This window comes from Sminthopsis crassicaudata, chromosome 1 (assembly GCF_048593235.1).
Source record: "Sminthopsis crassicaudata isolate SCR6 chromosome 1, ASM4859323v1, whole genome shotgun sequence".
Lineage (NCBI taxonomy): Eukaryota > Metazoa > Chordata > Mammalia > Dasyuromorphia > Dasyuridae > Sminthopsis > Sminthopsis crassicaudata.
The window spans coordinates 15,188,876-15,202,135 of NC_133617.1; the positions used below are offsets into that span (position 1 = coordinate 15,188,876).

Genomic DNA, 13,260 nt, shown 5'->3' on the forward strand with positions numbered 1-13,260 from the left:
AAATTATTCATTTTGCATTTCATAACATTCTCTATTTCTTGTTTGGTCATAAATTCCTCCCTTTTCCAAAGATCCGATAGGAAAACTTTCCTAATTTGCTTATAGATTCATTCTTTATGTCTAAATCATGAGCCCATTTTGACCTTATCCTGATATAGTGTGAGAGATGTTGGTCAATGCCTAATTTCTATCACACTATATTCCAATTTTTCTAGCAATTTTTATCAGATCTTGAGTTCTTATCTTAGAAGATGAGTCTATGGGTTTGCCAAGCATTAGATTACTTTAGTCATTGACTGTTGTGTCTTGTGTACCTAACCAATTCCACTGATTCATGGCTCTGTTTCTTATTTGCCCTGTACTTCTGTGGGCTGGTCTATGTGCCTGTCCTGAGATGCTCCAACCGCACTGTTCTTCTACTCAGGGATGTTCCGTAGTGACTTGGTGCTATTTCTAGGATAAAATGAGAAGGATTCTTCAGGCATTTGGAGCTTTTCACAGTGTGATTCACAGGTGGATTCTGCATGGTTCCCATTTCCACCTTCTTTTCTAGTCCAACTGCCAACCTGCATACCTAGAAATGATGGTCCATCTTCCCCCCCACCCCATTCAGCATCAATCATGTCACAGACCACCCACCCCCATGCCAGAAGTGTTCTCCCCAGGCAGCTCTGCTGGATAGAATCCCTAGCCTTCTTTTAGTCTCAGCTCAGCTCCTATTTTCTTCCTGCACAGGAAGGGCACTTCCTAAACTGCTCAGTTGTTAGTGTAGCCTTTGTATTTATTCTCTATGTCTAGATAAGAGCTATTTGCACAATGCTGTTCCGGCCCCCTCCCCAAAATCTCTTTGAGGGTCCTCAAAAATGAGAGAGTTCCAGTTAGAAATGCTGGTAAAAAGCCCTGTTTGGTTTAGTGCAATCCTGGCAGGTGGGGAATGTTCAATAAATGCTTAGTGATTTGGGAAAGCAGGCCATTCTTTTGTAACAGCAGACATTTCTGTAGTTTTTTTTTTAAGTTTAGGAAATGTTATAACCATTATTTCATTTAATCCTCACCATTCCGATGGATGGGGTAAAGATGAAGAGTATTCCAGCATGGGAGATAATAGCTTTTAGGAAAACAAGAGTCTAAGAGGTGTATGTGATGTGCAGGTAAAGGTCAGTTAGCTTCCGAAAGTGACTGTACCTGTGGTGAAGGGCTTTAATTGATAGATGGCAGCAGGTCAGAGGGACTAGAAAGTCAGTCTTAAAGCTAGAAAGAGCTGCCTCTGATGCATCCTAGCTGCATGTGACCTTGGGCAAGGGTCCTGTGGCTCTGTTAAACTAGAAAGTGCAGAGATGGTGCTGCTTTAGAGTGGCTGAAGAGCTCACTCACCTGGAGGTTCCCTACATAGGGAAAATTATCTAGAGTCTCTGCACTTTATTTTATAAATTTTTGTTAATTTAAAAATTTCTGGGCTCAAACACCCCCAAAAGGCATGTGCAAAGTAGAATAGAAGATGATTAAATACAAGACCAAGAATCTTATAATGTGCAACTTTTAAAAAATGTATACAATAAATCCAACACATTATTTTCAAAGCTATCTTGCTTGTCTTTTATTTAGAACGTCCTTCTGTGCATTTTCTTTTAAAAGCTTCAGTGGAGCAGTTTTCTTTTCTTTCTTGGCAATATTCTCACTGGTCTCTCCCACTCATTTTTGTTTACCTGCAATTGAGAAAAGAAAAAAAGGCCCCTTGTGACAAATGAATATAATCAGGAAAAATAGATCCACACATTTTCACCTCCCAAAGCCCATGTTTCCTTCAACAGCTTAAATTCATCACTTTTTTATCAGGAGGTCAGCAGCAAACTTCATCATTGGTCCTCTCAAGTTATAGTTCGTTATTTCATTGCTTAAAGGTCTAAAGACTTTCAAAATTGGTTTTCCTTCCAAAGTTGTGATTATTTACTTTGTTCTCTTGGTTCCATTCACTTCACTTTGCATCAAATTATACATATCTTTTCAAGTTGCTCTGAAACCAGTCCTCTCACACCCTCTTTCATTTCCTATGGTGCTATAATATTCTATTTTATTAATATACCATAATTTCCTTAGTCATCTCCTTAGTTTATAGTTTTTTTGGTTATGCAAAAAGAGCTATTATAAGTATTTTTGGAATTATGTCTTTTTTTTCTTTGACATCTTTGAGGTCTGTCTTTTAAAATTAGAGCATTTCTAGAAGTTGGTGGAGAGTTTTTTAGGATATTATCTGAGCTTCCCTCAGAATCAATGCTAGATCAAGCCTCTGAATGTATTTTGGTGTGACAGAACTCACAAACATTATTAGATCAAGGAGAAAATACTGCAAACAGCCAGAAAGAAATAATTTAGATATTAAGGAGCTACAATTAGGATCCTGTACTTAGTAGCTTCCATGTTAAAGGTTTGTAGAGCCTGGAATACAATATTTCTGAAGACAAAGGAGCTTGGACTACAACTAAGAATCAACTACCCAGCAAAATTAAGCCTTATCTTTTAGGGGAAAAGACAGACACTCAATGAAATAGGGGATTTTCAATCATTTTTGATGAAAAGACCAGAGCTCATCAGGAAACTTGATTTTCAAATACAAGACTCAAGAGAAGCATAAAAAGGTAAACATGGAAGAAGAAGAAAAAAAACAATCTTTTATTTTTATTTTTTTTATTTTTTATAAAGGTTAAAATGCTTACATCTCTACATGGGAAGATCTTACTTGTAACTCTTGAGAACTGAATCTTTGTCAGGGCAGTTAGAAGGGGTATAGTTAGAGGATATAGGTAAAAGTTGACCTTAATGAGATAATATAAGAAAAGAAAATAGGGATGGAAAAAGGATTGTAGTGGGAGAAGAGGAAAGGGGAGATTAAATGGAGTAAATTACATCACATGAAGAGACACACAAAAAAGAGGAGGATGAAAAAAGGGAGATAAGATTGAAGGGGGTGGTGGTGAGAGGCAAAACACTGATGAGGAGGGAAAGGATGAAAAGATAGAAAAAGTATAATCTGGGAAAAATAGTATGGTGATTAATAAAGAGGTAGTAATTTTAGCTGTGAATGTGACTGGGATGAACTTTTCCATAAAATGGAAGCAGAGTGGATGAAAAGTCAGAATCCTACAATATGTGTTTACAAGAAACACATTGGAAGCAGAGATACATACAAAGTAAAGGTAAAAGGCTGGAGCAGAATCTATTATGCTTCAGCTGAAGTAAAAAAAAAAAAAAAAAAAAAAAAAAAAAAAGCAGAGGTATAAATCCTGATCTCAGACCAGGCAAAAGCAAAAATAGATCTTATTTAATCTAATAAGGAAGGAAACGGCATCTTGTTAAAGGGAACCATAAATAATGAAGTGATATCAATACTAAACATATGCACCAAGTATCATAGCACCCAGATTCTTTAGAGAAGTTGAGTGAGTTGCAGGAAGAAATGGACAAATACTAGTGGATCTCAATCTCCCTCTGTCAGAACTAGATAAATCTGATCACAAAATAAATAAAGAAGTTAAGGAAATGAATAGAATTTTAGAAAAGTTAGGTGTGATAGACCTTTGGAGAAAATTGAATGAGAATAGATAGGAATGTGCCTTTTTTCAGCAGTATATGGCACCTACACAAAAATTGGCCATGTATTAGGAGACAAAGACCTCACAATCCAAATGCAGAAAGGCAGAGATAGTAAATGCATACATTCCAGATCATGATACAACAAAAATTATGTGTGATAAAGGGCCATGGAAAAATAAACCAAAAATTAATTGGTAAGTAAATAATCAAGTGCTAAAGAACGAGTGAGTCAAGCAAAAAGAAAATCATAGGAACAATCAGTAATTTCATCCAAGAGAATGACAATAATGAGAAAATATGCCAAAACTTATGGGATTTAGCCAAAGCAGTTCTTAGGGGGAATTTTATATCTCTAGATGCTTAAACAAATAAAATAGAAAAAGAGAAGATAAATGAATTGGGCATGCAATTTAAAAAGCTAGAAAAAGAAATTAAAACTCCCAATTAAATACCAAGTTATAAATTCTGAAAGTCAAAGGACAGATTAGTAAAAGTAAAAATAAGGAAACTATTGAACTAATTAATGAATAAAATTAAGATTTAATTTTATGAAAAAGCCAACAAAGTAGAGAAGCCTCTGGTTAATTTGATTAGAAAAAGGAAAGAAGAAAACCAAATTATCAGTATCAAAAATGAAAAGGGTGAATTTACGATCAATGAAGAGGAAATTAAAGCAATGATTACAAATTATTTTGCCTATTTGTATGTCAATTAATCTTACAATATAAGTGAAATAGTGAATACTTACAAAAATTTAAATTGCCCAGATAATGGATGAGGGAATAAAATACTTAAATAGTTCCATTTTAGAAAAAAAGAAATTGAACATGTCATTAATGAACATCCTAAGAAAAAAACTCCAGGGTCAGATGGTTTTACTACCAAACATTTAAAGAACAATTAATTCTAATACTATATAAAAATATTTGGAAAAATGGAGGAAGGAGCCCTACCAAATTCCTTTTATGACACAGATGTTACCTAAACCAGGCCAAAACAGAGAAAGAAAATTATAGACTAGTTTCTCCAATAAATGTTGATGCAAAAATCTTAAATAAAATATTAGTAAAAGAGATTACAGCAACTTATTGCCAGAGTAATAAACTATGACCCAGTGGATTTATACCAGGAATGCAGAGCTGGTTCAAATTCAGGAAAACTATCAGCATAATTGACCATATTAGTAACCATATGTTTATCTTATTTATTGAGATAATCATATGATTTCTGTTAGTTTAGTCACCCTGTTGTGGCCAGAGGAAGAAGAGAGGAGGAGGAAGAGTTGTTGGTCTCCTTCCTGAGGGTCCTGTGGCAGACAGGTGGCAGCCTGAGGATGAGGGAGGTTTGCTGACTTACAGAGACAGTAGGTATCCCAGAAGCTCCAGGAGCATCCTTGTCACCTGTGTGATGATAGCTGTGACTCAGCGAGGGAGTGCAGATCCTGTTTGCCAGAAGGAATCTAGAATGTGCTAGGATAAAATCTTAGGCAAGACTGGACGTTTTTGTCATTGTTATGAATGAAGGGAAGAGCTATAACAGGAGGCTGGTTTGGGAAATGAACAACTGGTTAAGAAGATGGTCTAAGAAGAGGATTTCAATATCTTTATTACAATTTAAAGTAATGAGCTGGAGTGGGGGCACATATGCCCCTAATCCTGCTGTGAAAGGCTGAAGCTGCCGGTTCTGCTCACTTCTTTCAGCATCAGTTCGTATAAGTCTTTCCAGGCTTTTCTGAAATCATCCTGCTCATCATTTCTTATAGAATAATATTCTTTTACATTCATATACCATGACTTATTCAGCCATTCCCTATCTGATGGGCATCTACTCAATTTCCAATTTTTTGCCACCATAAAAAGGAGCTGCACATTATTTTTCCACATTTTTTATGATGTCTTTGGGATACAGACCCAGTAGTGACATTGCTGGATCAAAGGATATCTAGATAGCTGCTGTTGTCTTCCCTGTACCAAAAGCAGAATAATTAATTTCTTGACTTGCCTTAATGATAATTCCTTTTTTGAAAAGGTAAGGGAACCTTCTGTTTTTGGTTGTGATCCTCACCAACAATGAAGAACTTAGTCCTCATTGGGAACTTTATGAGGAAGTTATATGAAAGAGGGAAAACCAAGAATGTTTCAGTATTTTCATGAGGAAAATTTAGGTTTGATTTCAGAAAAAAGTTCCTGGCACCTAGATCTATTAGAAGTCAAATTGACTGCTTCTAGAGCTGGAGGATTTTAGGGAAGCACAGGATAAACATGAAATCACCAAGATTTTTATGTATTGAACTATATGACCTCTGAGTTCTCTTTTAGTCCAGTAGTCTGTGATTCAATCTTTCATTTACGAAATTTTGTTTTATTTACTGTTGACATTTAGGAGACTTATTTACTCCTCTTGGATTCTATGAGGTTTCCATGGTAGTATAGCAAAGTAGTAGGTTTGTAAAACCAGAAATGAACATGGTACTTCAAATGGGCATTGTACAATTTATGGTTCAACTTCTTCCCCTTGGGAAATCTCCAAATACTAGGGTTTTTTTTTTCTGCTGAGATAAGTAGGATTAAGTGACTTGTCCAGGATCACACAGCTAGAAAATGTTAAATATGTGAGGCCAGATTTGAATTCAGGTCATCCTGACTTTAGAACTGGTGCTCTATCCACTGACCACCTAGCTGCCCTCAAATACTAGTATTCTTAAGGTCAGTGATGCAGCCAATGAGTAGAACTTGTCAGTGGCAGAAGCCAAATGAGAGCTAGAACTTTTGCTAGCATTTGCTGCTCAAGTTGCTTGAGAAAAGATTCTTTGGCTTTCTCTGTAACATTTTGGTTGTTGAATTTTAGTTATATCCTTTTACCAGATCTCTAGAGAAGATTTAGCCAATCTGTTGGAAATTTTCCTCTTTGTTTCGTAACTTTTTTTTATTGATCAGGAGAGAACTCCAGGTATCTATCTGTTATTCTCACTCTCCATAAATGGCTAAAAGATCTTTTCTGCTTAGGCAAAGTATTACATTCTAGATTCATCCAGAATGTCCCAAATTTGATCCATGGCAGCTATAAGTAGCAGGAAGGTTCATCTGGCTAGGCATGGGTGTCCTGGAGCTCAGAGTTCCCTAAAGTTCAAGGGTTTGCTACTTGGCTTAGCCCCCTGTGCTCTGGAAGGATCTCTGCAGTGTTCTGGAGGTTCCTCTTTATATTCTGAGTTGGACGGTAAGTGTAGAAATGATTCCCTTTATGGTCTAGTAAAGTGGTACACCCCTAAGGTTTCCTAATGTGGTGTCATCTTTCCACAATTACCCCTAAAATGCACTTGCTAACTGAATCCTTTATAATTTATGGCCCTTGGGCAACCCCTTCTCCCACTTTTTGGCTCTTATTATTCCTATGGCTATTGAAGTTTATAGGTATTGCTCTTTCATAAACCTTATGTACAGGGAGACTGGCTCATTTTTTCATTCTTCTGTACTTTGGAAACAGAATGAGAGGAATATCTATGTACATATTATATTTCTCCTTTTTCCACTGAAGAAGTCTTGCTCAAAGCAAAGACTATGATTTTTTCTTATTATATGTGATTATTTTATTTATATCTTTTGTTTGTATATTGCTTAGATTTGTCCCTTCAACAACCCTCTCTTAACTCCTTTCAGGGAGCTATCCTTATAACTAAGAATATGAAAAGAAAAACCAAAAGGAGAAGAGAAAGAAAATTCATGAAACCAATAAACACATCAAAAGAAATTTGACATGCCATACCCTGGGAACCTCCGACTTTACAAAGGCATATATCTCTTCTTTGGGGTCACATTTTCTTTTTAATTTCAAAACCTTCAATTACAGTTGTTCCAAAAAAAGATTTTTTTTTCCTGTCAATATTCTCCTAGGAATATATACCTAGCAGTAGAATCTCTAGGTAAAAGAATATGAACATTTTAATCACTTTATTTGCATAATTCCAAATTACTTTCATTTTTTATTCAAGTAAGCATTTAAAGATATAAAAATTTCCCCAAAGCACTGTTTTGACTGCATCCTAGAAATTTTGGTATGTTGTTTCATTGTCATTATCCTTAATGATTTTTTGTTGTTGTTTCTATTATTTGTTTCTGACCCACTTAATTTTTTTAGGATTAGGTTATTTACCAGTTTAAAATTTATGCTTTAAAGCCTTTTATTGAATATAATTTTTATTGCATTATAGTCATCAAGGATAGATTTAATATTTCTTTTTTCTTGCCTTTGTGAGAATTTTATGCTTTAATACATGGTTAAGTCTTTGTGAAGGTACCATGCACAGTTGAGAATATGGCTACTCCTTTCAATCCCATTTAGTATTCTCCAGAGGTCTATCAAAACTTTTTTTGTAGGGGTTGAGGCAGTTGGGTTCAGGAGATTTGCCGATGGTTGTACAGCTAGTAAGTATCATAGCTAAAGCTTTTAAAATCCTGTTCATCTTTTTAAATTCCTTTTTTGTTTATTTTATGGCCAGATTTATTTAAGTCTGAGAAGGGAGTAAATTGGGGTTTCCTACAGTATAGTTTTACTTTCTATTTTCACCTGTAACTCACTTAACTTTTCCTACAAGAATTTTGATACTTTGCCACTTGGTACATGTATGTATACTCATTATTGATATAAATTCATTGAATGTGGCAGGCTTTTAAAACTGTGGTTTGTGACCCCATACAGGGTGTCATAACTGAATATAGGGGCCACAAAATTATGTTTTATCAGTAAATGTTTGATTTGTAGATTTATTTTATATACTTAGGGTCACATAAACATTTTTCAGGCAAAAAGGGGTCAAGAGTGGAAAAAGTTTAAGAAGCCCAGGTCTGTGTTGTTAGTTCCTGACTCAATCTGAATTTGTTGGCTTATGTGGTTGAGTTATAATGGACATCTATTGAGTTCAGTCACTGTTAACTCGCTGGGAGCCTCTGCAGGTTTGGGTTGGCTGAACTGCTGACTCCTCCCTGGTTTTGGTCTTCTGTCCTGATTATTCTATTACAGGGTTATGTATGGGAGCAAAGATATGAATTGAGTCCCTTTTCTGTTCTTGGTCTCAGAGCCACACAGATTTGGTTCTGGAACTTGTTCCTTGTTTCTTACACAGATAGAGTTCCCTCCTGACCTTGATTGTTCCTCTCTATCTAGAAACATAACTTGGAATTCGATAATGGGCAGTGGAGCTGCCCAGTGTCATCTATTGCTGCTCCCAGTGTTGGTTCATATCTCTATGTCTGGGTGCTTCCCATCCTAGTGGTCCACCCCATTGCTGTCCTTGGTGCTGAAATGTTCCCTTCTGCTATTGTGACCTCTGCCCTCCACCATGCTCTGAACCAGCTTCCTTCCATTCCAGTGTCTGCAGACTTCTCTGTCTTTTTTTTAAATAATAGTTTTTATTTACCAGATATTTGCACGGGTAATTTTACAACATTGACAATTGCCAAAACTTTTGTTCCAATTTTTCCCCTCCTTCTCCCCCCAAGATGGCAGGTCGACCAATACATATTAAATGTTAAGAGTATAAATTAAATACAATATATGTATACATGTCTGTCTGTCTTTCTAAGTTGCCCACACCTGGAAAAATAACTAAGTATGATTTTTTTCCCTTCTCTTTCACAATCAGAATTTGGTCTAGCACTCTTTCTAGGAGGTAGCAGTATAGGTTATGGAGGAGTTAAGGCAAAAAATGCTATCTCTTAGTCTGCCCCCATGGCCTCACCCTTCCCAAATTACTTCCCAGAAAAATTGTACCAATTCACTGCTCCACCAACAATGTAATTGTGTGCATGTCTTTCCACAGTAACTCCAGAATTAAGTATTTCAATTTTCTGTCTTTTTTGCCATTTTTTTCAGTGTGAGATAAAATCTCATAGTTGTTTTGATGTGTATTTCTGACATTTTTAGTGATTTGGGGAATGCTTTGGTGTGCTGTTGTAGTTTAATTGTTTTTAAGTCATGTCCAACTCTTTGTGATTTCTTTTGGTCTTTTCTTGGCAAAGATCCTGGAATGGTTTGCCATTTTCTACTCCAACTCATTTTACAGATGAGGAAACTGAGGCAGACCAGGTGAAGTGACTGTCCAGGGTCATATGGCTAATAAGTGTCTGAGGTTGGATTTTAATTCAGCAAGATGAGTCTTTTTGAGTCCAAGCCCAGCACTCTAACCACTGAGCTGCTCAGCTGCCCTTGTGTTAATAGTATGCAATTCTTCTTCTATTGTTCTCCTCTTCCTCCTCCTGGTCCTCCTCCTGGTCCTCCTCCTCCTCCTCCTCCTCTTTCTCCCCCCTTCCTCCTCCTCTTCTTCCTCCTCCTCTTCCTCTTTTCCTCCTCCTCTTCTTTCTTCTTCTTCATCTCCTCCTCCTCTTCCTTCTTCTATTCTTCTCTTTCTCCTTCTATTTTCCTACTCTTCCTTCTCCCCCAAAGCTGTCTTTTCATTTTCTTTGACCAGTTCTCTATTGGGCAGTGTTTTTTGCTTCTGTTTGCTTGTTAATTGGACCTTTGGTTATTTAATTTTAGTGTTTTCAGCCCCTTAATGCTGTACACATTGATGAATATCTTTTTGTTCATGTACTTTCTCTATGTTTTAAAACTGTTCATAACATTGCCAAAAGGTTGGATCTGGAATTTGTAAGCAATTTTAAGTTATAACACTATGTTAAACGTGTCAGAACTCTCTGGTCCGTGTTTGACAAGATTTCTCTCTCTGTAGATTCCTCTTTTTGGATCCAAGTCTTTTGGCCGGAGAAGCCCAGATGGACCAGCTCTGAGCAAAGCTGAATTTGTTGAGAAAGTGCGTCAGAGCAACCAGGCCTGTCAGGATGGAGATTTCAACACGGCCATTGTCCTATATAATGAGGCCCTTGCCGTGGACCCTCAGAACTGTATCTTGTACAGTAATAGGTCTGCAGCTTACCTGAAAATCCAGGAATATCATAAGGCCCTGGATGATGCAATCAAAGCCCGACTTCTAAATCCCAAATGGCCAAAGGTAGGAATCTCATTTATGTGCAGAGAACTCTGATATGTTTATAGTCTTTTTCATGTCAAATATTGTTGAATGTGAAGGGCCATTAAATTTTTGATAGTTTGCATTCCAGTGATTGATGTGATGATTTTATTCAGTTATGATGAATAAATTCCTTGTCTATATCTTGAAACATTATAATTTTTTTTATAGAGGTTAGTTTTGTGGATATAGTTATAATTTTTCCTACTTTTTCTTAGTTTCTTGGAAACCTATTTTTCCTGTTTTTGGATTAGGGTTTTGGACCCAACCTTTGGAAATCTGTATGCTGACCATGGTTTTCTCTCACAACATAGAATAACTAATTCTCATCTGCTTGTTGATAATTTTATTGTCCATATTTTAAAATGATGTTACTTGAATGAAATTACCTCTTATAAATAAATCGCCATAATCATCTGGATACCAGCCAGAAAACAAGACAATCATTCTTTGGCATATACTTTATTTTCAGTAGACTTCTATAGTTTTGCTTGGCTTTTTAAAAAATAATTTCCTAGTACCATACAAAAGTCTGCTTAAGTTTTATTTTATTATAGGTCATGAAACCATTTGGAGAAACTTACTTTTCATTCTAGATGTAACATGAATGTTAATACAAATTTAAAAAATATATTTTTATTGCTATTTTTCATTTTTACACTATAAACACTTTTCCTCTCCTTTGCTTTCTCAGAAATCCATCTCATAAATAAAGAATAATTTTTTTAAAGAGAAAAAGTGGAAGAAGAGAAAAAAAATCAGCAAATGTGATGCTGTGTTCCACACCTTTGGATCATACAGCTCTTCAAAATGATGGGGTGGGACTCTGTTCTCATAGCTCTTCTTTGAGACCATGCTTTTTATTTGTAGTGTTGTTTTGTGCTTGTTAACATGAACTTTCTATTTATGTTATAATATTATACATATTTTATAGACGATATACTTGATAGGCTTTGCAGTGTCTCATCAGGAGCATATGGCACTGCTGTATTATTATTGTTATTATCATTTTAATCCTTCTGCAGTATTTCAAGTATTATTCCTTTTTTATGAGTTGTTACAATAGTATATAATTCTTGGTAGGGTTTTTTTTTAACCAGAATATAGAAATTTAAAATCTCCATAGCACCTTTCCTCTTCAGGTATAAATTAGTATAATTAATTTATCAAGAGTTTGGTGATCATTTATCTTTTATAAAGAATAACAAACTTTTATATTTGTAGAGAGATATGACATCTTACAGATGAGGAAACTCAAGCTCAGAGAAATTGTGACAGGTTCAAGGTCACAGGTCACAAGGGGGACGTAACAGAACTAGAAGCCTGGAGCTCTTTCTGGACATATTTTAAATTAAAGGATTCTATGGATAACCTCATCAGCTTCCAGGGGTTTAACTACCGTCTTCATAAGATGATCCATAGACTCATAATTATGTGTACATGAGAGATACACCTGCATATATACACATACCTGTGTAGTGCACTCCCAGGTATATGTAGACATATGGATATATCTTTAATACCTTTAATAGTACTTGAGTATATGCATACCTTTATCTGTACCTGTATCCACGTATCCATCCATCTCTAGTTTCTTCCTGGAGGTCCAGTCCAGCATTACCAAATGCTGATTGGATATTTCCACCTGGATGTCACAGGCACACCTCAGACTCAGCGTGTTTCAGACCTCGGTAGCTTTCCTCTTGAGCTCCTCCATCTCCCAGAGATGCCGGTTTGCAGCCCTGACACCCGCCCCCTCCCAGCCCTCCACTCTTCACCCTCCCTCACTTTTTTTCCCCTTGCTCATCCCTCATTTGTCAGCTCTTCTTCCACCACATCCACGTCTGACATCTTTTCTCTACTTCCATGGGGACCACTTTTGTTTACCCTCAGAGTCTCACCCAGACTATGGCTCTCCCTGCCTCCAGTCTGTCCTATACCCTCATTTTTCTTCAGGAGCCCATCTGACCAGACTTCTCTATCAGTCAACTCCTGAGGTTCCCAGTTGCCTTTAGGCTAAGATACGAACTCTTTGTGTTGGCTGTCCCCCCTCCTCACCTTCACCTCGAGAGTCCTTTTCTTCCTGTAAGATGCAACTCAAGCACTATTTTCTTCACAAAGCCCACCCTGGTTCCTCCTTCTTTTGGGGCAGTTTGTTTACTTGTTTGGTTATGCCCAACTCTTTGAGACTCCCAAGGGCCATAGCATGTCCGGCCTTCTGTTCTCTGCTACCAAGCTCTTGTTCTTTGCTGCCATGACAATCTAGCATCTCACGCAGGGAAGCTAAAGAATTTTCCAGTCTTGAAGTAGGTCTGGAATCAAGGGTGCCAGGGAGCTTTCTGCTCCGAGGGCCACTGGTTTGGGGCAGAATTTCATATTATTTCTTCTTAACGGGCGAATTATTAAGAAACTTCTGAGGAATTCGCAACAAGCAGGCAAGGGAGTTCTACTGAGACGAGTGAATATGAGTGTGTTTGAATAGGGACTGGAACTCCCTCATTTAGTGTGGGTTGGCCCCTTGGTAACATTTTCTGAGACTTGCCTAGTCCTGAGAGGTTCAGTCACTAGTGGGATGGGTCAGAGGAGGGTTCCTGGCTTCCGGGTCAGCTCTCCTTTATCCAGCAATATCCATTTCTACGTAAACAAAC

General features: G+C 36.9%; 1 protein-coding gene across 2 annotated transcripts in view; it reads left to right on the top strand.

Annotated features, from left to right (window-relative positions):
* TTC28 (tetratricopeptide repeat domain 28) overlaps nt 1-13,260 on the top strand; it is a 554,617-nt gene that overhangs the window by 25,826 nt on the left and 515,531 nt on the right. For both annotated transcript variants that reach the window (XM_074295047.1, XM_074295055.1), the window contains exon 2: nt 10,316-10,594. In XM_074295047.1, the coding sequence (XP_074151148.1) occupies nt 10,316-10,594 (279 nt within the window). The remainder of the gene's footprint in view (nt 1-10,315; nt 10,595-13,260) is intronic.